The sequence below is a fragment of the Brettanomyces bruxellensis genome, chromosome 3, assembly GCF_011074885.1.
Source record: "Brettanomyces bruxellensis chromosome 3, complete sequence".
NCBI classification, from domain to species: domain Eukaryota; kingdom Fungi; phylum Ascomycota; class Pichiomycetes; order Pichiales; family Pichiaceae; genus Brettanomyces; species Brettanomyces bruxellensis.
This window is the reverse complement of record NC_054684.1, coordinates 490,328-515,280: the sequence shown is the minus strand read 5'-3', so window position 1 is coordinate 515,280 and position 24,953 is coordinate 490,328. Positions and strand designations below refer to the sequence as shown.

Below are 24,953 nucleotides of genomic sequence, written 5' to 3'. Positions count from 1 at the left end.
TGCTTCATTCGTCCCCAAATAACGTACTTAAAGCGTTATTTTCAGAAAATGGATCATCCATTAGACTTCCTCCATTAGTATTACGTTTGCTTCTGCGCGAAGCATCCAACCTCTTCCTTCTTTCTCTTCTCTTAGCCTCCTCATCATCTCCCGTCTCCCCATTTATCTTCTTTTGAGAGTTCGAGATTAATTCTAAGAAGCAGTTTCTTCTCTGCCTCAATTTCTTGCAATCAGCTAAAAGAGCTTCAAACTGTTGTAACTCCTTTGTTTCCAAGTTCAATATCTGTTGCAAGACAACTGCCGGATACGATGATTTGTACCGCAAACCCATGTACAAAATTGTGAGTGCATATGCAGCTTCCGGATGCACATCCGCAAAAAATTTGTCGGTTAAAACTGTTAGCAAAGTGTGTATAAGGTTTTCACTCATGAACTTATCGACTTCGGAATCTTCCAAGGCAATTAGATCCGGAAGCATGTGCTTGAGTATTAATATCGCATTAAATGAACAACGCGTGTCTTTAATCTCTATGATGTGACAAAGAAGTGTAAGCAAGGGTGCAAGTAACACCAAATTGCCAAATATCAGCTTCCGCGTCCTTAATTGTCTCTCTTTTAAGTTTGAAGGTGATTGCTGTCCAACCAAGTCAATAAGCATTCTGTCAACAACGGCCGTCAATTGTCTTAACATGTGCTCTTCCATCATTTCCTCACTGAGCTGTGCATCAGACTCGTTGCCTTCAAGCTGGAGACCTTTCCTGTAAACAATATTCCAGCGACTCATTAAAAGACTATCTATGGTATTCAACATCTGAGGAATTAACTCGGCCATAAACGTATCGATGTAATTCAAAGGGCAGTTCTTAATCACATTCCTAATGACCAGATTAAGCATATGCCTCCAGGAATGTAGAGTTATTCCCACAGATTCTCCAGTAAGAGCTTTCCAAAGCAGAGAAGCAGAGTTTGGAATTTCATACAGAGTTTCCTCTAACTCTGATATTGAGCTGATCGTTAAATATGCGTATTCTCTGGTATACCTTACTATGTGGCCAACACTGTCTGCAAAGTCTCGCAATGTGTGCATAGCTTTCACACTTTCATCCATAAACGATTCCTTGGACTGGATAGAAACTCCTTGCTGCCAGAATCTCTCCATACAACTATATTTCACAAAGCTTTGAACTTCGCTTGGAAGATCGGCCCAATTGGCTGGATTGTGGTATGCCTGAATCTGGTATATAAGCTGAAGAATATGAGGTAAGATTGGCTTCACACGAGGCTTCCAAAGTTTCAAGAGATCTTTGTATGTGGTTGAACGGTGATCAAGTTTCTCGATTGAATATTGAATAAAAATACGAGTGGCTCTGATAGGGAATATGGATGACCACTGCTCTTTCAATTCATTCTTCAACTGTCTTCCAGGCTCATCCATCGGTGCCTCAAGTAAATTCGTGTTTGCAGTTATTCCCCTCGATTGGAAATACTTTGCAATTTTCACAATTCCGAGTCTTTCCATGAACCAATGTAATTCCAGCAATCCTTTTTCTGTTGCTGGATCAGACCATGCCAGAAGTTCTGGATCAACTATACGACTGAATCGTTCGGCCTTGTTGTCAATAGATGATCTTTGAGACACAACCAACAGGAACGATTTAAATGCCACAGACTCATGCTGACTCAACTTTCCAGATTGTAGAATACCGGCAATTGCCTCCTCAAGTTGAGGCAAAATGCTTTTCAATGATTCTGGCATCAAATAAGCTAGTCTGTTCAACTCAGTTCCTCCAGATGTGCGCAAGTCTCTAATCAACTCTCTCTCATCATCATCAGCGTTATCTGGATATTCAAATGTGCAGGATGTCATAACCTTTTCCAAAACTTTGAACATAGTACCCGAGACATCCTTCAAAAGGGGTGTGAATTGCACGAGAGTCTGAATTTGCTTTCTGAGAAGAACGGGATCCTTGATTTCAATGGTAAGAAGTGTTTTACAGAGATCATCCACCTCATGGATCAAAAAGGCCTTCTCATCATCGAAATTAGATCCGGTATACCAGATGAGCCAACGTGAAATACCACGAACACAAGCCTCTATTGTAACTAGCTGAGCATAGCCCCATATAAAAGGCTCCGATCCTTTATCCTTGTAGGTCAAACTATTATTATTAAGAGATTCTACTCCCAAGGATGACGAATAAAACTGATTCAATCTATTGGCCAACCATTGGAGTCCTTCCTTTGGCTTCTTACAGACGATTATTCGCACAATGTCATCGTTAAGCTTGTGGTAATTAGTCAAAAAAGTGGTGTGCTCGGGCTGATTCTCGAAATCTATTTCAAGATATTTGTTTGCAACGCAGTCAGGATCATAATCAGCATAATTAATTAGGTGATTGGCACTGACTTCAAGTAATTCGGGCATGACTTGCTCAAAATCATGCTTTGCGGATAGCTCGTCGATTCTCAAGACAGAGCACCAAAACTGAAGAGAAAGACCAGAAACTACCAATGATTCATGCTTGGTTGTTTCAAGCACCAACTTGTAATAATTAACTATATCCACATTTTTCGGGAGTGCAAAGCTCTGAGAGCCGGAGGTTGCTTGTAAGTATTCACTTAGACCAACAATCATTTCAACGAGCTTCTTCAATAAGGTGTACCTGATTTCATCTATATCATCCGGATTCAAATTTATCGATTTGTAGAGTTTGAACAACATCGCTAGGCCATCCGTGCTGAATATAGAGCCAATTATTTCATTAAAATCTTCCTCTTCTGAGTACGATCTCGTAAAAAGAACCTGGAAACAATCGATCGAAAGGGTCTGTATCTTGACGTTACCAACTTTCAAAAGTGAACTAAGCTTTGCCAAAATTCCAACCTGCCTAAACGCCACAGGCAAAATCCAGTAAAGACTTGTTTTAAACACTTCTAGAATCTTGGTCGCAAACGATGTGTACGTGCTGCATTTTGAACGGAGATCGGGATTTGATTGTGTCGCACTGTTTTCAAGAAGAAAATCAATGCATTGATCCAATAATTGACACCAGCGGACGAGCCAACCCTCCTGGGAGGCTGCAAACATTCTAAGTGGCTCGTTTGGCTCGTATTTCATAAGTAGAACTTCCTCAGAAGTAACAACTTCAGGGCAAAGGGAAGAGAGAACGTTACTTCTTTGTGACACAATAGGGTCATCAAGAAGATACACATCCTCAAACAATGTCCTGAAGATTATCAGCGTGAGCTCCTTGGTGACATTTCCGTGGTTCCACAATTCCAACAAGTTCGAATCCATGGAAGACCAGGATTCCTGTTTTTCCTGCTCAGAGTAGTCCTTGGCCTGCTTGGCAGTATCTGCTGACTCAAGCTTTCCATCCGTGTGGTTGGAAGATATACCATCATCCTTACTTTTTCCAACAGGTTTTGATGATGTGTCCATTTTGACTAGGCACTGACCCCAGCATCTCTTGGCAACTTCAACCCAAAGAAACGCGACTTTCTCTTTCATATAGTGGGGATCCTGAGGTGATGCTTTGCTGGCAAGTTCAACAACCCAATGGCGAACAGCAAGTTTCTTTTCAAGGTCCCACGTGAAGTAATCTTTTGTAATGGCGTCGAGCAAAAGATTAAGACCGTAGTGCCTAACAACATAGTCGTATTTATTATCTGGAAGAGCCAACTGATAGCCCCAGAATGGAGATTCAGGTATTTGCTTGATTTTCTCTAGAAATTGCTCAGCTTTATGACGATCATCATTTGATGATCGGGGGTTATAGATGACTTGCAAAGAGCCAACAATTTGGTTCACACCGTCCGAATTCATTAGGTTATAAGATAAAGGAAGGAAAGAAAGGAAGAAAAAAGGGAGAAAAAGCCAGGAATGAAATAATAACCAGTTCTAGGAATATGTACTGAGGTCCAGTTAATGTTGCAATTAAAACTGACTAACAACAACAACAACAACGAGAGCGCTCTTTTTTTTTTTTTTTTTTTAAACGAAAAAAGCGGTAAAGGAGAGCTGTGATTAATTGCCTGACTTTCTGTTTCCTTGTATACTCTCTTCGCCTTTCGTATGTAGAGCTAATAAAAGGAGCAGACCAATTTCAAGTTGAAGGAGCTAAAAAGAAAACACTAGTGTGAAATCAACTATGGAGATGGAGCGAGTGTAGGATTGATGGACCTAAAAAGAATAAAAGAATGGGAACGGAAATTTGCGAAAAAAAAAAAAAAGGAAAATAGAGAGCTAAAATGAGGGATGCTGGAGTAAAGTCCGTTAACATAGGGAAGGGGACAGATGTATGAAATATTTACAGAAGAATTAGGCTGGGGAATAATAATAACAATGCTACATAATAACGTGCTGAATAAAATGTACCTTAGAGGCAGATCCGGCGATGAAAAAAAGGTCAGAATATAAAGGTAAATAGAAGTAAAATATGTATCAAAACTCAGGAAAATGGGGGTGAAATGACTGGTGGATTTATTTCGCAAACACTAACTAAATATGTTTTTTTCCTCATGGCCGCACAATGAATCATCGGTGCTTGAGCATTGCCAAGGAAGTAAGTGGCCCGCGAGATGAGTGATGAAAATAAAAAAATGGGTTCCGTATGTGTGGCTGAACATACTATTGGGGTAAGGGCGTTGCTTAGCGCCCCGGAGAAAGCTTTTTTATACGGTATCTCGTTCACCGTTTTCGTAACCACGGGGGTCCGAATAATGCAGTTCGGAAGGAAAGAAAAAAAAATTCTAAGATGTCCAACGGAAAAAGATAAGATAATGGCTGAGATAGTATTTTTGAAAATTCCTTGGTGGGAAGTGGCTGCAACCATTAGAGCGGACGCCTATCTGATACAAAATTTCCGGCGTTTATCACGATAGGAATAAATCAAGATACATCGGTGTGTCCTGATTCAGGATAATAAAATGATTTTTTGTTGATCTGGTGTCCTTCGTATCATCCTTTCTTCGCTTAATCTCGAGACTCAGTGTGTTCATTCTCATTATTGTCGGCGTGTCATTTTTCTTACTATTCGTATGTAGGGATGTGACTCCATTTATTTCAATCTGATTTATTTTGTAAATCAAGAAATTAACTAAACATCGAGAAGCTTTAAATAAATGAATCGATGTGTGAAAAATGTTATTTCAATTTATTTCCCATATATTTTCTTGAACAACATCTTACGTCTACTTAATTTGTTCTTACGAATTGTCAGATTTTACAAGACATGCCGGCTGGATTTGGGGTTGGGGTTCGGCGGGGCTGTGGAATAATTAGGCATACTTTTTTAGTGCCGGCTTTATATCGAAATCACTTCATTCAATATAAACTTGGCGGAAATGTCACATATCAGTCATTGAGATACAGTAGCTGGAATGCTATGAAGAAAAGCCGTTCCAAGGCTGTAACTTACGATTACAAGCAGGGGAAAAGAAGAATTAGAAGTCAGCAGGAATTGGATGATGAGGAAGATAAAGTAAAAGTTGACAAAGCTACCAAATCTGGTTCTCTAATTAAAAAATGGGGAGCAATAGCTTCGACGCACAAATTTAATAAGAAAGCGACCAAATGGTATGTTGCCATATATGGTGTATTTCTTGTGTATGGAATGTATTACTTCAAGAAGCTATACTCAAAAGAAACAGAGAAGAAGGCCATTTTGGATAAGAGAGACAAGGAGGGATTTATCTCTGAATGGGAGAGGTTGCGAGTGAGGGAACTTTCTGGGGATTTGGTTCGAACCAGAGACCAAGAGAAATTGGATGCATACCATAAGTTGAAGGACATTTACGACGAGAAATTGAAGAAGTGCCAAACTGAAGAAGAAAAACAGGCATTAGGAAAGTTCGATCCCGAACCTGAGGATATCGAGGGAGTCATTGATCGCCGGTTGGATCGTTCCGTTCTTCCTTCACGGGATTTATCCGGATTTTACGATAAAATAGCAGAAAAATACGACAGGCAAGTTGGAAGAGAGGAATTGATGATGGGTATGGGTAGAAAAAGAAAGTGGGTCATGAGACAGTGTAAAGGTGATGTCTTGGAGGTGGCATCTGGAACGGGGAGAAACTGTAAATGGATGAATCCGGCACTGGTAACATCGTATACTTTCTTGGATCCATCGAAGGAGATGATGAAAAAGGCATATGAAAAATTCAAAAAGAGGTGGCCGGACTTCTCAAAGGTGAAATTTGTGGTAGGCAAGGCTGAAGATTTAAAGAAGATTTCTTCGGCAGGAGACAAGAATGAACCATTCAAATACGATACAATTGTGGAGACGTTTGGATTATGCTCAGAGAAAGATCCAGTGCAGTCATTAAAGAACATGAAAGCACTCCTTAAACAGGGAGGAAGAATCATTCTTCTTGAACATGGACGCTCTTCATGGGACTTGGTGAACAAGAAATTGGATAAGGATGCGCAGAGACACTCTGATAAGTGGGGATGCAGATGGAACTTGGACATAGGGGAGATAGTTGATGATGCGGGCTTGGAAATAACGAAAGAGAAAAGAGCATACTTGGGAACTAACTGGATGGTTATTTGCAAACGGCCTGAGGATATTATTGACTACGATGAATTGAACTTCTTTGAAAAGTACTTTAGTGTCAATAGAATGAAGAACTTTGACTCTTCGCTTGGTCCAAATGAAGCTTTTGGTAGTAAGACCGCTAAAAGTACGAGTATGCAGCCAAAGGACGAAAAAAACGCTTAACTTTGGTGCATATATATATATTTATTTACTTGCCGGATGATTGCATATTAGTGAAGGATCCGGTATTTAATGCCACGTGTAAATATAATTGTGATGGTAGTACTTCCGATCGGCCGAAGTGATGCGTTTCTTTGGTGTGAAAATCCGAATGGAGTAGGAACGCGACTTAAAAATACCATAGTGCAAAATAACAGCACTGTGTTAAAAAAAAAAAAAAAAAAAATACCGAAGAAAGAACCTCAATAAAGCCCACACATGAAACGTGGACACATTTGGAACATTGGTTATTTTCATCATTAAACGTGCTTCTGATCAAGAACACAGATTGGAAATGCAGAAGAAGGGTAAAAAAGTGTCATTTTCCAGTAAAAGGAAAGAATATGGTTCGGGACCAGGGTCAAACTCGGAGCTGGTAACAGTCGCCAATGAACCTGTTGAAAAAAACGATTCAAGTGATGATAATTCGGACGTTGGAGGATTCTTGGGTGAGGGATTTAAGGGTAAAACTGGAAGAGGGCCACACAGGAATGTTACAGATACTCCAAAGCCTTCGATCTTCACTCCAGAGCCTTCAATTGCATCGTTGCCGATACATCTACTACCTATTCTTTATTTTTCGTTTGGACCGGCCGATGCAAAGGGCGATATTTATGGAAGGATGAAAAGAACATTGATTATATTAATCATCTTACAGTGCTTCTCCTTTTATGGAATTGCCCTTACTGTGAATATGAAGCGGAGCAGATGGAAATTAAAACAGAAGACGAAGAATGTTAACAGCAAGAAAATAACCGAGTCCCGCAAAAATACGCATATTTCCATGGACAATGGCGATATCTTGGGTATATTGTTTGCGTTCTTTATTAGCATACTAGCATCTGTTCCAATATATATTGTCCTCATATTGTTTGGCGCACCAATAAGTTCATACACATCCTTAACGTTCTTACTTGCCCTTCACATCTCAATAATCGCTACTTTCCCACTTTTATGCACATACAGAGTGGCATCATCCGATTTTCATTACTGTTGGGTGAACTTGCTTACCTTCCAGGTGGATAAGTTTTACAAAAATCAGATTTATATGATGGCGGTTGGTGCAATGGTTGGATGCTGGTTGGGAGTTATTCCTATTCCTTTAGATTGGGATAGACCTTGGCAGGCCTGGCCAATCACATTACTTGTGGGAACTTATGTGGGTGCGACTGTAGGAAATCTTATTGGATACTTTGCCGGAAGGTTTTTGTGATGTCATGCCTTAGGTAGAATGCGGCTTAATGAAATAATTTGGAAAGTGTCAACTGCATATATAAAGTTTAGTGCACATTTCAGCAAGCACCTTCCACAACGGGTGATCTGTATACATGAAAAATAAAAAAAACAAAGTAAAAAAAAAGTCTCACTACGAAACAAAAAAAATACATCGTTTGAGGTGGAATGACATGGCTTGTCGTATTCAGAGTATATAGCGAAATATAGGGAATATAGTTATATTGTGGATAACATCTTGTGTATCGGGAGCTAAAGAAAGCATCTATCCGAATTTGAGAATGTTTTCGCAAACTTCGTTTCAAAATCAAGGTAGTTTTTTACAATCACAACAACAACAACAACAGCAGCAACAGCAGCAACAACAGCAGCAGCAGCAACAATATGATATTGGAATTCAGCAGAATTCTTTGCTTTCTAAATACTCATTAAAGATGGAGAACCCCAAGTGGCTCTCAAACGAAGGCGTGAAAATAAATGGTTATACACAAGCACAAAATTCAACTGCATTTAATGGTAATCCACAGCGGCCCGATACCAATAACGAAGGTATGGACTTAGAGGACAAAGAGGGTGTGTATATAAAAAGAAGAGAGATACCGACAAAACTAATAAAACGTGTCCATAAGACGGAAAATGAATCGTTAGAAGAGGAGAAAGGAAAAATTGCAGCATTACCATTTAGAGCCAGAAAGAATACATCTGTTGAGAAGAACAAAAAGAGATGGGACGACGAATATAAAAACGTGGACATGCCACCTAAGAAATCGCTTTTGGATTTAAACGGTCCTGTTGAGAATGAGTTAGAGGATGGACTAGTGATTGACAATCCAGACTTTTTAAACCTTACAGATAGGCCCAACGACTACATGAATGCATTTAACAGGTATTCAAGAAGCAGGGTAGTGACACCAGTGGCGAAAGAAAAATCAGAAAAGCGGCAAAACCTTCCGTTTGTTTACAGTGATAGTACGTCTGCTGAACTTAAAGATAAAGCGTCCGAATCGGAGCCCAACGGCGCATTTAATGCTAAAATAAGCAACAAAAGTGTCAATGGTAGATCGAAAGAAGATTATGAACGTTTCAAAGAGTGTGCGGTGATCGTGTACGGATTTCAGGACTCAAACTTTGACTTGATAGTAGAGCATTTTGCAAAATTCGGTACGATCGTGGAAGATTTCGATAATGCTGAAAATGGAGCTGCCAGAACAAAGTACGTTCTCCCGATGATTATAATGAACGAGCAATTGGAGAGGGAGAAGGGTAGCGATACATCTCAGAAAGGAAAAAAACTATTTGCCGGATCAAGTGTCATCGGTTCATCTAATGAAAAAACTAATACAGTCAGGGATCCTATAATGAGGATGAAAAACTATCCAATTTTTGTAGGTGAGGGCTGGGTGAAAATTACATACATGAGCACAGCTGCTGCAATTAGAGCATTGAGAGAAAACGGCTCGAGAGATGACCAAGGAAGTACTGTTGGTGTTGTTCCATACACAAGAAAGGAAATTGAATCTTTACTAGGAAGACAAATACCCGACGAGTTAGATGTTGGTAATGGTCTTTCCAGCTTGCATTTCAACCCAGAGGATTTGAAGTTTGAGGATGATGCAAATGGTGTGGGTGAGATATTGAAGAAATGCCTAATTGAATCAGGTACAGTGTCATCCGGAGAAGATGAAACAGGTAAAACGATAAACTCTGGTTTCACCAAGCTTAAGGATGGCTCCAAACTTATCAAATCCAAGAAAAACCTGCCGAAGAAGAGCAAAGGAGGTATTGTAAAGAACTCCGTTCAGTTCTTTTTTGGAAGAGGTACCGTTTGAATTGGTATATAAAATAAATGTTTCGGAGTCGATAAATATTTGAGTTTTTCTTTTTGTAGTGAATCATCTATTCCGCGCCTTAAGGTTTAAACGGCCCATCTATTTTCGCTTTTATTATTGTACTTTTTCAACTTTCAATTTTAATTTTTTTGATGCATCTAACTTTCCTTTCAACAAATCTGAAAATACACTTTTCCTCGTGCTATCGTGGATTTTTTATGAAGGCTAAACTCTGCTCAACATTCTTTCACGCTAATGAATAACTCGCAGCATGAACTTCCAGCCATTGACAGAGAGTACCATCGGATTATTCTTGGATATTGCAAAGGAAACCAAGACATTACTCTTCAACTGAAGTCAGTGCTAGGCAAGCTTTCTAATCAATTGATAAGCCCATACGTGAAAGGTCTCCCCAAAGAAGATAAGAAGAGACTTGGAAATTTATGCGAACTTCTCATCAAGCTATATCAAGACTGTAAAGCCGGAGGTAAGGAGAAACAGCATGCTTTGACCTTAAACGAGAAGACACTATGGCTTAGTTCAAAAGCGAATGGCCGGTATTATTATCCATACTATGAGCAAATTGGTAGCTTTGATCATATGGAAAGTGTGGGAAATTTAGCTCTTGTTGACATAAGGGATATAAAGGGAGCATTTGAACTTTGCCAGGGCACATTTCCTACCTGTTCGTTTGTCTGCGCTCTTCAATCTCTCATTTACTACATGAATCCAGACCAATTTGTAAGCAGTTTAATCCAGAATTGCTCAGGAGGAACATTTTTGGTTGTATTTTACTTTAATGGTACAAGGAGAAGTTGTATCGTAGACTCTTCAACTTCTATTGGCCAAGTAAGATCCATTACGAATCCAAATTTAAAGTGGCCGGCACTGATTGAGAAAGCTTTTCTACAGATTTACAATTGCCAAGTTCCACAATTGTTTTCCGGCTCTAACTTTGCAAATGACTGCTATCTGCTCTCGGGATTTGTTCCTGAATATATATCGATCAACAAGCTGACAGAAGAGAAGATGAATCAGATATTTGATGCTTATGTAAACAAACACACAGCATTGGTGGCATTAGGAACGGGCGAACTCAGCTTGGATGCAATGAAGCAGACACATCTTCTTCCATTCCACGATTATATCGTTGAAAAATTAGAGAAGAATAATCATGATTACACATTTACGTTGCGGGATCCCTCCAAGCCAAAAACACGTGCTTTCACATACGTTTTTTCAAAGGTGTGCCGATTTTTCCAGACTCTCTACATGAATTGGAACACCGATAAACTGTTCACGTCCAAGATAAATGTCGTGTTTGTTGGCTCCCATAACCACAAATTTAATAATGAATCTTGCATTGAAAATCCTCAGTTTGTTGTGAAGGCTAATCCACACGGATCAAAAAGAGAAACATGGATTCTGGTTGAGGAACATCTAAAGAAGGATACGGATGAAATACTGGACTCCAAAATACAGTCAATTAGATGGTTTGAAGGAGATAAATGGGTGTGGGGCCCAAATTCGGGTTTACTTATAGCCACATTCAACTCAAATGGCACCAGATTTATTCTCTCGAAAGTCTGGTTACCAAAGACAGGCAGTCTTACAGGTGTGATTGAAATAAAGAGGGATCTAGGGGACTCTTTTGTGTATAGTGTAAACTGCTACTCGAACTTTCCTGCTTTTCTCTCGAGGCCGATCAGAGATGCATTTTCAGTGCAGTTTGACAGCCTGTGGACAATGACGGAAAGTGGAGGAAACTGGACAAAGAATACTTATCTCAATAATCCACAATTCGAGGTCTTCTGCGATGAGGGTACATTCGTTGTGAATTGCACAATTGGAATTTTTACCCAAAAAGATATCCACATCAATGCCGCAATTTTTGATAACGACTTTTCAGAATTTAAATGCTTAACCTCCTTTGATGAACGGCTGTTGGTTGCTGGTCAGCCAACAGAATATAGACCAGGGTATGAGATTTTTTCGGTGTCTCTTCAGCCAAGAAAATCATACGTGATTGTTTGTTCAACATACGACTCCAATACTCTTGAAGAATTTAGATTAAGAGTGAAATGTGATCACCATTTAACTGTGAAACGGATTTCAACTTCGTTGGGGGTATTCGAGGAAAGGAAGAAAAGAACATTATCTGAGTTGCAAAATGATTCATGGAATAATGCATACTGTTTCGTGCTAAGAAGAAGCTCAAAAGTGGTATTAAAGGTGAGATTTTCTACTTACATCAGAGAAATTGAGCTAATTAACAAGGATACAATGAAAACAATGTTTGATGAGATAAATGTAAAGCACAAAACCGTTTTCTTAGGATCACAAAAACATTCAATTCCGTCTGGCATGTATGTGCTACGGGTTAAAGCCCAAAACAGCAAAGAAAGCATAGAAATTGGGGCTACACTAGGAACGGACTATCGGGTAGAATTGTTGCCGATGGATTAATGCATTTTTGAGGCTAAGTTCTGGGTGATGAAAGGTGGTTGAATATATGTATAGGTATAATTATAATTTATAGATGGCGGGTAATAATAACACTAACTTAGAAAGATATGGTTTAGCGACGCGACGATCGACATGAAGGTGGAAATTGGAAATTGAATGTTTGAGAAGAAAGTAAGTATTAGATTAGAGCAGTATTACCTATATAGGTCAATTCAATGCTCATCGCAAAACTTGTTCAATTCCCATCGTTTACAGGAATTGCAGGATATATAATTAATGCTCAACTTGTGCTAGCGTAATGGGTGATGAGTCACTAGAAGAGCAGTTTAAAAAGCTGAAATTCTTGGTGGAGCTAAGTGCACACAAGAATCAGAACAACAATTTGAGCTTTGATACATTAGTACAAATGGACGAATCAGACGGCATTTCGCCATCAGAGCCAATTTCAGACACAGTTGAGAAACAGCTTGAGGTGGAGGATTCAGTTCAGAAAATATACGATGATGTGCTTTCGAAAGGCTCGGAACATTTCCCGGCTTTAAATAGGAAGGGTCATCTGATATACACGAATATTTTTCTCCACAAGCCACTTCCGTCTCAGATGACAGTGTTGGACGCATCACATTGTTGGATACTATACTGGTTAATAAATGCAACTTCATTGCTAGGTGGGGTTCAATCAATCAAGAGTGACGTTTGCCAAAACTGTATTAAGATGGCTATGTCGTATTTATATGAGGATGATGAGGATGAGGGCTTCGGAGGGGGATATATGCAGACTCCCCATTTGGCTGATACTTATGCCATGTTATGTACACTAGCAATAGTGGGTGATGAGGAATGCTGGTCGCAAATAGACAGAAAGAAGGTTTATCATTTGTTACTGAGCCTCAAAAACAAAGATGGCTCATTTGCCATAGCGAAGGACTCGGAGACAGACACAAGATCGGTTTACTGTGCTCTTTGCACGGCTTGCATGCTAAATATTCTAGACGATGAGCTTAAAAAAGGTGTCGAGGACTGGATTGTGAGCTGTCAGACATATGAAGGTGGATTTGCAGGGAATCCTGGGGATGAGGCTCATAGTGGCTACACTTTCTGTGCAATTGCCTCACTCTGCATTTTGAAATCTCCTGCGAGAATAGCAGAACTTATAAACGTGGATTCTCTTCTGAGATGGCTCTGCCATAGACAATATGCAATTGAAGGTGGATTAAGCGGCCGAACCAATAAATTGGTGGACGGATGTTACAGCCACTGGGGTGGGGGAACAGCGGCTCTTTTGGAGTGTATATCTGGAAACCGGAACGTGATAAATCGCACAGCCCTGCAAAATTACATCCTCTGTTGCTGTCAGGCGGAGCCATTTGGATTAGTGGATAAACCAGGCAAGTACCCGGACTTTTACCATACTAATTACGTACTATGCGGTCTTAGTGCATGTCAGCACTACCAAATATACGATGAGAAGTTGGCGATTAAAGAGGGAGCTGCGTTCGGATATCGGCCGATAACAATTCCGGATGAGAAAGTGATCACCATCGATGAGAAAAACTTGGTTGAGGCTTTGGATCCAGTATTTGTTGCTCCTTCTGGTTCAGTACTAAAGATGCGAAACTACTACAGAGAATTGAAGCAGGGTTAGAACGAACATCACACGCATGTGTATATAAACATTCGATCCGATTTATATTTGTAATGAATTAATGATAAGAAGAGAGTCTTGCCTTTAATGTATGTTTCTGAACCTCTGACATGCTGAGAGACAACGTATTTGCTGTAGTGCGGAATTTTGAATTTTGATCACTTGAAAAATAACCGCGGGAAAAAAAAAAATGCACGACCAAAAAATAATAACTAGAGAAAAACAGGAGCCCAAGGAAACGATCAGGTGCATATATAAGACAGGTTACATCATCATAGAGTAGGGAAATCTGCATTTATTAAGTGCACCGAAAGTATAGAAATGGGTAGGCTTTCACATAAGGAGGTAAGTTAATGTATAATAAGGAGAACTTGATGCGTTATACCACATAAACCCGATTACTAACATGGAATGACGATGGCGCAGTTTTTAAGCCAAGTGACAAAACTCCTGGAGAAAAATGACGGGAAAAAGTCGATATATATAACACAGAAAAGGCTTCCAAGTACGGAATCAATGATCCAGTCTGAACCAATGGATGATCTTCAGGATGAGGTGAAACCTATCGTGTTGAAACAAGCTACAACTGAAAATAAGGCTGATACATATAAAGTGCTAATAAGAGTGACAAACGGAAGCCGAGACAAAGCATCAAAGATCAAATTGAGCACAATCGTGGATCCAGAGGAATTGGAGTCGTTTTGGGCTTCCTACACTAAAGTACTAAAGGCCGGCTTTCCAGGTTTGAAGAAGAGATCCAAGAAGAAGAAGAAGAAGAAGAAGCACCAAACTCAGGGTAAAAGTGAAATAAATTAGGATCGATACAGGGCTGAAAGTATGTATACTACATAATAAATAGAGGTGCAACAGACTTTTCTGTCAGTAGGAATTGTGATGTGACTACTTATATTTACCATATTCGTTCCATGCGATTACCCCATTATAAACATTAGCGTTAGTTCAAGTGCAAAGCTTAGTCCCCTTACTTTTCGACCACCAAGTTACCGCTTGGATAAATGGTATCGTAGCTTTCTATTGAAGCTGTTTCGTCTGCCGGTATCTCTCTTCTTGGCATAATTGTCACAATTTTGAAAGGATACTTGAAATGATAATCCTGAGGTTTTGCACAAGCTGCTTCAGAGCTACCAGAAGTATCTTGCTTCGAGATATAATTGCATTCAACGAATGCGTAAATTTCCTCAAGAGGATACTGTTTTCCGAATTTATGCTGAATCCTCGTACCATCAGGAAGTCTTATTGCAATCCGTGCATACTGCCCACTCTCCGTAATCTCAGACTTTAACACAGACCTTCTCCACCGAATCCACTGCTTCTTCAATATTTCTGCTTTCTGCTTGTTTTCACGTGCAATTCGCCTTTCTCTGTCTCGTTTTAGGGATTTCTCATAAGCCTGATCTTGGAGCTCTTTCATTAGTCGAGCTTGTGACTGTCTCTCGTACTCAGCACGTAAAATAGTCACCTTTGGATTAAATTTGTTATATGCCTTGTTCATTCTTGAGAGAACCTCTTCCAGCGGCGTGTATCCTTGAATCTTACAAACTAGGGATAAAATTGGTGCAGACGTCCTTGTTCCAGATGCAGTAGGTGTCTCATTCACTGTTAAGCATAGAAGACCCAAAAATGGTAGCTTGTTCACTTTGAACTGATTTGCAACCTGGTACGCCTCGCTTTCAAAGGCATCTCCACCCCAACAGAGAATCTTGCGCTGCCTGACAAATGAAATAAACCGCTCATCAATCAGCACATCCCGGATAAATGCCTTTGTATCCTCGTGCTGAGTGCTGTGAATGTAAACGATCAACCAGCGGGCTTCTTTCTTAACGAGATAAAGGGCATCGGAATATGCACATTCCAAAAAGTCCGGCTTGGCAACTCCAATATTTCCGGGTTGCTCTATCAAATTCTCATCCCGTGTCTTTGGAAGTTGCTCACTTTGACTGTTCGTGGATGATTCGTCCGGAGAATTCAAATGCGAAACTCCCATAATTGTACACACAAGAACGTCAAATCCTTCCACAAAAGACCGAGCAACGTCGCTTGGGTCCTTAAATCGGCTTCTGATTAGTGTATAGTTCCTACCCCGATATAGCCGACGAAATAAGGGTGTAAGATATCCGAGAAGAACCAGAAGTAGAAGTCCCAGGAGCTTGTATATGACATAGAATGGAACTACTATCGCATAAATAGCACTGTTTAGAAGAAATCTCGCCCCCCTTTTCACCATCTGATGCAATTTAGACGGCTCACCGCGTGTAAATGCACCAGATGAGGAGGATGGTGAAGAAGATCCATCATGCGTATACGGAAAACCACCCGGTATATCAGGATCACCTAATGATGATGCACCTGTCCGATTTCCACCCATTAGACGCGAAAACATACCACCTGCTCCAAACAGTGATGGTGCTTCCGAAGTAATTGTACCATTGTTAGCACCATTTTGCCCGCTTCCGTTTGCATCCCGTTCACCTGACATATTTCCACTAGCAGAATTACTGTTTGTGCCATTTAGCAGCTGGCTTCCCGAAGAGGCATTTCGTCGAATCTCAGTAGATCGAACTTCATTTCTCAGATTTCTCGCTGCTTCATCCGGATATTGATCATTGTATGAGAGTAAAGCAAGTTCCACATTCCAATTGTTTTCTTCAAGAAGATCTATTTGCTGTTCTTCTGGAATAGAGGCGTTAGATATCATCTGAAATTGGCGGAGTGCATCCGCATGCGTTCCATCCATGGCCGATTTTGGTATCCCTGTAATTCTTCTTGTAATGCGATTTAAAGATGCACGCCTTTAGTTAAAATTTCCAGCTAGTTAAACCCTTCGATATAATGTTGTAATCAGCAAGCACTAAATAGCGAGCCGGTTGATTTTTCTAATCTGACATTGTACGGGTGCCAAAAAAAAGTTCTGTCAGCCGTATTGTCACATTACCGATTAGTGGTTCGTGCATTATTCGGTAACCGAGCGAATGCCTGAGAATCAACCGAAGCCAATAAGAACATGACTTTGTTTGACGATTTAAATAGAGAGCAGTAAACAACTAGACTAATAGTACAAAAAGTATATAAAGTTTTGAATGTAATCAATGGCAATTCCGCATGTAAATATGTGAGTTCTTTCAGCAGCAGCTCCGAACAAGTTTGATAACAAGAGAGAGTATCTGTTGAAGTGGCACATTTTGCTGCTGTTGTTGTTGCTGCTGCTGCTGATAATAATACGGTTGTTGTTGCTGCTGCTGATAAGAGGGCTGCTGATAAGAGGGCTGCTGATAAGAGGGCTGCTGATAAGAAGACTGTTGATAGGACTGCTGATATGAGGGTTGCTGTTGATATAGCGGTTGTCCTTGCTGTTGACCATGAAATTTCCCAGTCCTCCTATCAGGAACATTCTGATTCTCGAGCATTGCACCAATTCCATTTGGATTAATGTTTGACCAAGATGATGGGATCCGAAAGCCGTCTAGAAATATAATTAGGACCCCAGTATTTTTGCGATCAATCTCGCATCGAATTCCAGCTTCAGTACACAATTGCTCAACTGCAGGTTTGAGCTTCGCTATTCCCCCTGCCGAGTGCTTACCTTTTCCAACAATGCAATCAAGACTCGACTGGTTTCTTTGAACACCATTGATAATCCTCTGCTTAAGGATATATTCCGCTTCCTTTACATACAATCCATGAAGATCGATATCATTCTCATCCGAATCCCGGTTATTTTCTACAAAAACGAATTCCGCAGCCATTGCATTCCACTTGTCTACCTCATTCAGCACTTGCTTTGCTTCATTGGATAAACGCTTTGCTTCTGCTTTATCTCCTCTTTTGAATGCATTCTGTGATTTTTGAGATAACATAGAGTACTTCGACCTTGCATCATTAGCTCTCCTCCTATAAATGACATATTCTTTATCACTTGCGTGATTATAGTCCTTATCTGTGGAATTATCGGAGGGTTAGTCACAATCACCATTAGCACATGTTTACTCTGTTTACTTACCTTCCTTGGGATTATATCTCCTCTGGGCTTGAACCTGGACTCCACCACTCATAATCTTCAATTTCGCTAAAAATATGAATAAATGTTACACGAAATTCGTAGCAGAGACTAATTTCTATTAAATGAGCTAAACCAACAGGCCTTCCTTATCTGTTTGCTTCAGCCACGCATCTTTCAGCCACACAAACCAACTTTCAACCCTGGTAAATCGACTTAAGGTCGCGTCTGCAAAAAGCTGTTGCGTGAAAATGCTCACACCTCACACCTCACATGCCCGTAAATAACCCTCTTTTTACTCACTCTCGAATTTTTTCCCCCTGAGGGTAAACATTTTTCAAAATGCATGAATTTTTTTTCACCCTGTAAAAGAAGTCTCGTACTAAAGCTTTATCCCTTACTTACATGTCCTTGAAAGATCCTACAATTCGTGATTCCCATATTAGTTTCAACAAATAAACAGTAAAGATGGTCGCATCGTATGTATAGAGTCAAGGATGGGTAGATTGGAGAATAAATCACTTGGTATGACGGGATTCATATTCTATCAAAGGGGGCCGACATTCATCTTGGTAGAGAATAAATCATAGGAACACACATTTCGGCAAACATTAAATTTAGCAGGATAATTGGTGATGATGATGCAATCTTTGGGCTGACTGCTCGTTCATTGTACCTAACCAGAATTTCTGGGGCATTAGCTCCGGTCTTTTTGAAAACGGGCACTTAAATTCAGAGCTGTACTTTGTACAGACTTTTGGATTGTGCTTTCACATTCTTGTCGCAAGCTTGGATGTGGTGGTGAGACTATTACAAATTCGGTTGTCCGACTCGTACTTGTCTCTAAATGGAAAGGCTTTTTATATGTGTAATCCTTCGTTTCGTTGGATATACTGCCTTATTTCATACCTTTGGGTATGGTACTGTTGCGTATCTTATTAATTTTAACAATTTGAGATTGCAATTAAAGCTATTCCATGGGAAATTAGGTAGATGAAAGAAAGAATAAATTTGATTATTCTTTCACACTTGCAATCCTCCTCCAGCTTTTGCTGATATCAGGTTTACTTTCCAAAAAATAATCTACTGTTTCCTCTGAGTATATGCTTAATTGTTCTGAATGATCTTTTTCGATCAGTTCGGAATATAGCTAGGTTCATTTTAGAAAGAGTCCATTACTAACAACTTCATTATTTGCGTTTAGAGTTCCAAAACCAGAAACCCAGATCAAGAAGGAAAAGCAGCAGGAGAAGGATCTTAAGAAGATCGCCGCTGAGAGAAAGGCAAGAAAGGCCGTAAGTATAATATGATATAATATTTTTCTTTACTTTATTTCACGTGGAAAGAACGAGGTGCAGTGGAAAATATATTGTATCAAATGGAATGCTCCTTTTTTTTGAATGATGAAACCAATTCTCGTTATCGACTAGCCTAACGGCAATGTTGTCACATAACAATCACCATCTTTCGACTGATACAAATGAGAGGAACGCATGTTGTGAAATGGAGAAAAGAAAGTAGAAGATCTTTGACATTAGGATGATTATACTAACAACAGACTTCCTTTTAAATACAGGCTAACAAGGAGAAGAGAGCCGCTATCTACAAGAGAACTGAGGCTTACTGCCAGGAGTACCAAGATGCTGAAGACGCTTTGATTAAGGCTAAGAGAGACGCTAAGGCCGCAGGAAAGTACTACGTTGAGGCTGAGCCAAACCTTATTTTGGTTATCAGAATCAAGGGTGTGAACAAGATTCCACCTAAGCCAAGAAAGGTCCTCCAGTTGTTGAGATTGAACCAGATCAACACTGCTACCTTCGTCAAGCTCACAAAGGCAACTCTTGAGTTGTTGAAGTTGGTTGACCCATATGTTGTCTTCGGTTACCCTAACTTGTCCACCATCAGAAGATTGATCTACAAGAGAGGTTACGGTAAGGTCAACAAGCAGAGAATTGCCTTGAGCGACAACTCCATCATTGAGGAGTCTCTCGGAAAGTTCGGTATCGTCTCTGTTGAGGATTTGATCCACGAGATTTACACTGTTGGTCCTAACTTCAAGCAGGCCAACAACTTTTTGTGGCCATTCAAGTTGTCCAACCCTAACGGAGGTTGGGGTGTTAGAAGAAGATTCCAGCACTTCATCCAGGGTGGTTCTACTGGTAACAGAGAGCAATACATCAACCAGTTGGCTAAGAAGATGATCTAAGCTTGTGGCTTGAATTAAAGTTGCTTGTTTGGTTATACATACTTTTTTCTGTTATTTTTCTGTAGATTTACCTTTTATTAATATACACTATCTAATATAAAAGGTGACATTTCTGCTGGTTGTCGCTGTTTTGGATTTCGTTAAAAAGATTCCCAGGATTGATCGTAATATGTGTTAAATAAAGATCAATGGATACTTTACCTTCTTGTTTTGAATATTTTTTCACAAAGCCCTGAATTTTTTCCTTGGCCTACAGCTGGTTCGGAAATAATTTCTTATTTTATTTTTCTTCTGCCCAAAATTTTCAACGCTATTTAACAAGCTTTTCAAGTAGATCAATTTCCTTCTATCTTGATTGCACAACCTTCACAATTTTGTACTTTTTGAGATTTCAAATTGTGCAAGCCTTTCTCATTTGAGAACTGGCCCCAAAACAAAATGGTAAGTCAAACGTGCGAATACCTTTATTTTAATCGTCTCTTTCTATAACGTCTTGCGTTAATTCCTGGTGATGATAATTTCCAACTATATCAACTAGCTTCGGCGATGCTGTTTGTTATAACACCATCTTTCGGGACTGAGGGAATAAAAAATTACAGGAGATGTGTTGAAATAAGGGATATTTAATTATTAACGACCTATTCGTTCTTATTGCTAACATTCTCTATTTTCACTTGATAGTTAAGTTTATATTCTTTTCTATATATATAGGCTCTATATTATAATATGACGTCTTTGCTAATTACTCGGTTAACAAATAATGAAATAGATCAGGGACAAAGGCATATGTGCTATTACTGTCTGTATGTAAATACTTATTTGCTGTGCGAAATCCTACCAGCTATTCCTGTCACTTAGATTCAGACACCCAGTCATTCAAGCCAAGTCTGTTTCTGGCGATCTCAAAGGCGTAAAATTGTAACCTCACAACAAAAATGGAGTTGTCCTTGCCGTACTCATCGTTCGAATTTACACGCAAAAGCGTTCCAAAGTTGTAATCCTCGATCTTTTTGTCGAACTTCTTAAAGAAATCTCTCCAACGTGCCTTGTTTTCCTTAGATTTCATTTGATCTTCCGAAATATGTTCCAAACCTTCCTTCCCATTATACTCAGGGAAATCTTTCTGGAACTCAGTAAATATCTCATTGTCATATGGTGTAAGTTTGAGTTTTGAACCTTTGATTGCACCCAAAAGCTTCCAGTACGTAATCATTTGCTCCACCGCTTTAACTGCAAATTCCTTTTCCACATCTTCTAGGTTGTCCGCCTTGTTTGGATCAAAATTTGCTAACGACATTCTGTACTTCTAGTTGACTTATTCCAACTGATTATTCTATGCGTACTATGTTCTGCTTTGCTTTGATGTCATCTTATTCTTCAATGTATATTACGAAGTAAAAAAAAAAAAAAAAAAAATTTGCCGATTTTTCAGACCTGTCCTTCTTTCTCATCACCATTTATAGAAGACACCAGCTAAAAATTACTAAGGCCAAATCCGTTTTAGGCTGAGTCCCTTTTTTTTCTTAATGGTAGCGGAACATTCTAACCATGAAAATTAATCGTGTTCTGATCTAGATACTGGTAATAGTAAAAATGTTCTGTTCCTTGATAACTATATATAGGTTGATATCCTCTATCGAATTCATCTATCCTTGCTTCAACTCGTAATCAAATTTTGCTTAACATCATCTAAAAACTAAAGCATAATGCAGCCTTTAGAACCAAATATGTATAATCCTCCAATGCCATCTCCAGCATCTGTTTCAAAATCCGAGCTTTCTAGTTTGGAGCCAATGGAAAAGGCATCATCAAACACTTTTAAGAGATGGATTAAAGATAAGCTCGATGATTTCAAGCCTTCTGAAGGGGAAGTAAAAGAAATGAAACCGAATCTCTCATCATTTGCTTTACAAATGCTTGCAATTGGTGGAAGTATTGGAACAGGTCTATTTTTAGGATCAGGTGAGGCTCTTGCAACTGGAGGAGCAGCTGGGCTTTTGATCTGTTACACTTTGGTCTCCTTCATGATATATTTTATGATGCAATGTCTTTCAGAGTTAGCAGTGACATTTCCAGTTCCGGGTGCATTTTCCCATTATTCTTACAGATTCATCGATAAGAGCTGGGGATTCGCTATAGGTTGGAATTATTTTATGCAATGGCTTATTCTTTTACCTTTAGAATTGAGCGCTGCATCCATGACATTTCGATTCTGGCAAACGCCAATCCCAGAAGGTTGGCTTATAACGATATTTTTTATCATCATAATAAGCATCAACATGATGCCTGTCCAAATTTATGGATATGCAGAAATTGTCTTCTCCTTATCCAAAGTGATATCTATCATAGCCTTTCTCATTCTGGGATTGCTAATCCTTTTCGGTGGCATTCCAAGAGTTGAGCCTGTCCTTGACAGATACTGGAAGGATCCGGGACCTTTCACACCAAATGGTTTCAAGGGAATTCTTTCCGTGTTTGTCACAGCTAGTTTCAGTTTCAGTGGCACAGAAATGTGTGGTCTATGTGCAGCTGAAGCATCCAACCCTCGAAGGTCAATTCCTAAAGCCTCAAAGCAGGTTTTCTGGCGGATCCTCTTCTTCTATATCACCACATTAACTTTGGTTGGGTTCTTGGTTCCATACAATAATCCAAGATTAGTTCCAAGAGATTTGGACTCATCGAGTGCCAAAGCACAAGTGAGTAGCTCGCCTCTTGTTCTTGCTTTGGCGATCGCAAAGATACCCGGTCTACCATCAATAATGAATGTTGTCATTTTAGTGTCAATTCTTTCTGTGGGAAATTCTGCAATTTACGCTGCATCAAGAACATTGGTTTCCCTCTCTCAGGGAGGATCTGCACCTAAAATTTTCGGATACGTTGATCGTAAAGGCCGACCACTTGCAGCCATTTTGCTCACGCTTTCCTTCGGATTGCTTAGTTATGGTTCTTTAATAGGCGATGGAGCACATGCCATTTTTGTTTGGTTGCTTTCACTCTCTGGATTGAGCTCTCTCTTTACTTGGGGCTCCATATGCCTTGCCATGATAATTTTCAGAAGAGCCATGAGTGTGCAGGGAAGATATATTACCGAATTGGGCTACATTTCTAGCACCGGTCTATTTGGTGCCTGGTTTGGCTTTATATTCTGCACAATTGTGCTTGTGGCTCAGTTTTGGGTTGCGATTTCTCCACCTGTCACTTCTGAAAAAAGCGTTTCTCATTTCTTGAGAACTTGCTTGGGGGCAATAGTGATCTTGGCGTCTTTCATCTGTCATAAGATATATCTTCGCATCACAAGAGGATCCTACTTTTTCGGTTTCAACGCTGCCGAGATCGATCTTATATCAGGAAGAAAGGAAGTTAATATAATAGATGAAGGAAAAGCGTACGAAGAAGAACGATTAACAGCAAGAAAAAAGCCATGGTATGTTCGTTTCTATCATATTTGGTGTTGAGCAATCTCTTAAGGTTCGGTACATTTACCGATTGTTCTCGATTTATTGAGCCGTACTGTTCACCCATTTCCGGGGAAGCATTGTCTTTGATAATTTAAATATTTATTGTTTTTTCCCTCATTGTATATATATATATATTTTTTCTCTCTTTCTAAGTAAGTTTTGTCCTCTTCATGCGACCAAATATTGCTAAGTATAATTAATTATTGATCTGAAGTTTACAATTTACAGAAGTATCAGAGTCTTTTTTTGAGTAGGTCGGTATACACAAAAAATCAACGGACAATATCGGTTTCTAGACTTGCAATAAATGGTGCAGCTAAAGTTGACATCCACACCTTTTTCGAACTTTCAGCATACGGTCAAAAATGCTGGCTGCATTATTATAGGAGATGAGATTCTTAATTCTAAAATCGTGGATACGAACTCGAGATTTTTTGCCAAAAAGTGTTATGAAAATGGTATCAATCTCCGCAAAATCACAGTTGTAGGTGATAACGAAGAGGACATTATAGACACAGTTCACCAATTTGTATCAAGATATGATTTTACTGTTACAACTGGAGGAATCGGAAGTACACACGATGATTTGAGTTATCAATCAATAGCCAAGGCCTTTAAGATTTCCCTAGAATTTAATCAACAGACTTACGATAGGGCCATGAAGTTGAATCCCGAGTGTGTTCCCACAAAGTCGAATAAAGAGCTCTGGGACTCGTTCACTAGAATGATTCGTTTACCATATGCTGAAGACAGGACTAGAATTCTTTATTCACCAACGAGCTGGACACCGGTCGTTACAATTGACTCAAAGCTTGCCATTCTTCCTGGTGTGCCAAAATTCTTTGAAGATTTACTTGCTAATGGTCTCTTTCCGCACCTTAATGTTCCCGGAAATCCGTTTATAAGCTTGTATGTCGTGACCAAGATGCAAGAGGTGGAGTTTGGACAATATCTCTCCTTGAAGCAGAAGGAGCTTCTCACTGCAAACGAAAGCACGACTATAAAACTTGGATCCTATCCTCATTACGAGGCAGGAGTTGACACAATCAGCATTACAGGTCGTAAAAGTGAGATGAAACGTATCGAGCAAGCGGCGAACGATATCCTGGCGGAGGTGAATGGCATGCGGATTACTAGAGATCAAGAATTTACGTTGTCAAACAATCGGGAGTTCAAGCAGATGGAATTTCTCAAGTCATTAGATTAGCAAGAACCTTTGTTTATTAGAGACAAAAAGAAAAAAGTTAACGATTGTACATGCAGCTTATTATGTTCTGTAGAATTATAGTAAAATAACGCCAAATCAAGATTTGGCAAACCTCAAAATGAAAAGATGCCTCTAG

The 24,953-nt window shown here is 39.6% G+C and overlaps 13 protein-coding genes across 13 annotated transcripts; 9 read left to right on the top strand and 4 right to left on the bottom strand.

The window, feature by feature from the left end:
* Nucleotides 1-4: 4 nt before the first annotated feature.
* Nucleotides 5-3,826, bottom strand: BRETT_000202 (uncharacterized protein; the record flags this gene model as incomplete). Its single annotated transcript, XM_041278773.1, has 1 exon — nucleotides 5-3,826. One exon carries the CDS (start codon nucleotides 3,824-3,826, stop codon nucleotides 5-7), a length of 3,822 nt encoding a protein of 1,273 aa, XP_041134968.1.
* A 1,408-nt stretch (nucleotides 3,827-5,234) lies between these two features.
* On the top strand, nucleotides 5,235-6,722 carry BRETT_000201 (uncharacterized protein; the record flags this gene model as incomplete). Its single annotated transcript, XM_041278772.1, has 1 exon — nucleotides 5,235-6,722. The coding sequence occupies one exon, from the start codon at nucleotides 5,235-5,237 to the stop codon at nucleotides 6,720-6,722; it is 1,488 nt and encodes a 495-aa protein (XP_041134967.1).
* A 331-nt stretch (nucleotides 6,723-7,053) lies between these two features.
* On the top strand, nucleotides 7,054-7,971 carry BRETT_000200 (uncharacterized protein; the record flags this gene model as incomplete). Its single annotated transcript, XM_041278771.1, has 1 exon — nucleotides 7,054-7,971. One exon carries the CDS (start codon nucleotides 7,054-7,056, stop codon nucleotides 7,969-7,971), a length of 918 nt encoding a protein of 305 aa, XP_041134966.1.
* A 301-nt stretch (nucleotides 7,972-8,272) lies between these two features.
* Nucleotides 8,273-9,820, top strand: BRETT_000199 (uncharacterized protein; the record flags this gene model as incomplete). Its single annotated transcript, XM_041278770.1, has 1 exon — nucleotides 8,273-9,820. The coding sequence occupies one exon, from the start codon at nucleotides 8,273-8,275 to the stop codon at nucleotides 9,818-9,820; it is 1,548 nt and encodes a 515-aa protein (XP_041134965.1).
* Nucleotides 9,821-10,075: 255 nt separating this feature from the next.
* BRETT_000198 (uncharacterized protein) lies at nucleotides 10,076-12,286 on the top strand (the record flags this gene model as incomplete). The annotated part of the gene is made up of 1 exon (XM_041278769.1): nucleotides 10,076-12,286. The coding sequence occupies one exon, from the start codon at nucleotides 10,076-10,078 to the stop codon at nucleotides 12,284-12,286; it is 2,211 nt and encodes a 736-aa protein (XP_041134964.1).
* A 298-nt stretch (nucleotides 12,287-12,584) lies between these two features.
* Nucleotides 12,585-13,931, top strand: BRETT_000197 (uncharacterized protein; the record flags this gene model as incomplete). The annotated part of the gene is made up of 1 exon (XM_041278768.1): nucleotides 12,585-13,931. The coding sequence occupies one exon, from the start codon at nucleotides 12,585-12,587 to the stop codon at nucleotides 13,929-13,931; it is 1,347 nt and encodes a 448-aa protein (XP_041134963.1).
* A 321-nt stretch (nucleotides 13,932-14,252) lies between these two features.
* BRETT_000196 (uncharacterized protein) lies at nucleotides 14,253-14,747 on the top strand (the record flags this gene model as incomplete). The annotated part of the gene is made up of 2 exons (XM_041278767.1): nucleotides 14,253-14,276; nucleotides 14,358-14,747. The coding sequence occupies 2 exons, from the start codon at nucleotides 14,253-14,255 to the stop codon at nucleotides 14,745-14,747; spliced, it is 414 nt and encodes a 137-aa protein (XP_041134962.1).
* Nucleotides 14,748-14,913: 166 nt separating this feature from the next.
* Nucleotides 14,914-16,686, bottom strand: BRETT_000195 (uncharacterized protein; the record flags this gene model as incomplete). Its single annotated transcript, XM_041278766.1, has 1 exon — nucleotides 14,914-16,686. One exon carries the CDS (start codon nucleotides 16,684-16,686, stop codon nucleotides 14,914-14,916), a length of 1,773 nt encoding a protein of 590 aa, XP_041134961.1.
* A 385-nt stretch (nucleotides 16,687-17,071) lies between these two features.
* BRETT_000194 (uncharacterized protein) lies at nucleotides 17,072-18,001 on the bottom strand (the record flags this gene model as incomplete). Its single annotated transcript, XM_041278765.1, has 2 exons — nucleotides 17,072-17,886; nucleotides 17,950-18,001. The coding sequence occupies 2 exons, from the start codon at nucleotides 17,999-18,001 to the stop codon at nucleotides 17,072-17,074; spliced, it is 867 nt and encodes a 288-aa protein (XP_041134960.1).
* A 413-nt stretch (nucleotides 18,002-18,414) lies between these two features.
* RPL7 (60S ribosomal protein L7) lies at nucleotides 18,415-20,152 on the top strand (the record flags this gene model as incomplete). The annotated part of the gene is made up of 3 exons (XM_041278764.1): nucleotides 18,415-18,425; nucleotides 19,151-19,241; nucleotides 19,523-20,152. The coding sequence occupies 3 exons, from the start codon at nucleotides 18,415-18,417 to the stop codon at nucleotides 20,150-20,152; spliced, it is 732 nt and encodes a 243-aa protein (XP_041134959.1).
* Nucleotides 20,153-21,002: 850 nt separating this feature from the next.
* Nucleotides 21,003-21,449, bottom strand: BRETT_000192 (uncharacterized protein; the record flags this gene model as incomplete). The annotated part of the gene is made up of 1 exon (XM_041278763.1): nucleotides 21,003-21,449. The coding sequence occupies one exon, from the start codon at nucleotides 21,447-21,449 to the stop codon at nucleotides 21,003-21,005; it is 447 nt and encodes a 148-aa protein (XP_041134958.1).
* A 409-nt stretch (nucleotides 21,450-21,858) lies between these two features.
* BRETT_000191 (uncharacterized protein) lies at nucleotides 21,859-23,607 on the top strand (the record flags this gene model as incomplete). Its single annotated transcript, XM_041278762.1, has 1 exon — nucleotides 21,859-23,607. One exon carries the CDS (start codon nucleotides 21,859-21,861, stop codon nucleotides 23,605-23,607), a length of 1,749 nt encoding a protein of 582 aa, XP_041134957.1.
* Nucleotides 23,608-23,917: 310 nt separating this feature from the next.
* Nucleotides 23,918-24,817, top strand: BRETT_000190 (uncharacterized protein; the record flags this gene model as incomplete). The annotated part of the gene is made up of 1 exon (XM_041278761.1): nucleotides 23,918-24,817. The coding sequence occupies one exon, from the start codon at nucleotides 23,918-23,920 to the stop codon at nucleotides 24,815-24,817; it is 900 nt and encodes a 299-aa protein (XP_041134956.1).
* Between the last annotated feature and the right edge of the window lie 136 nt (nucleotides 24,818-24,953).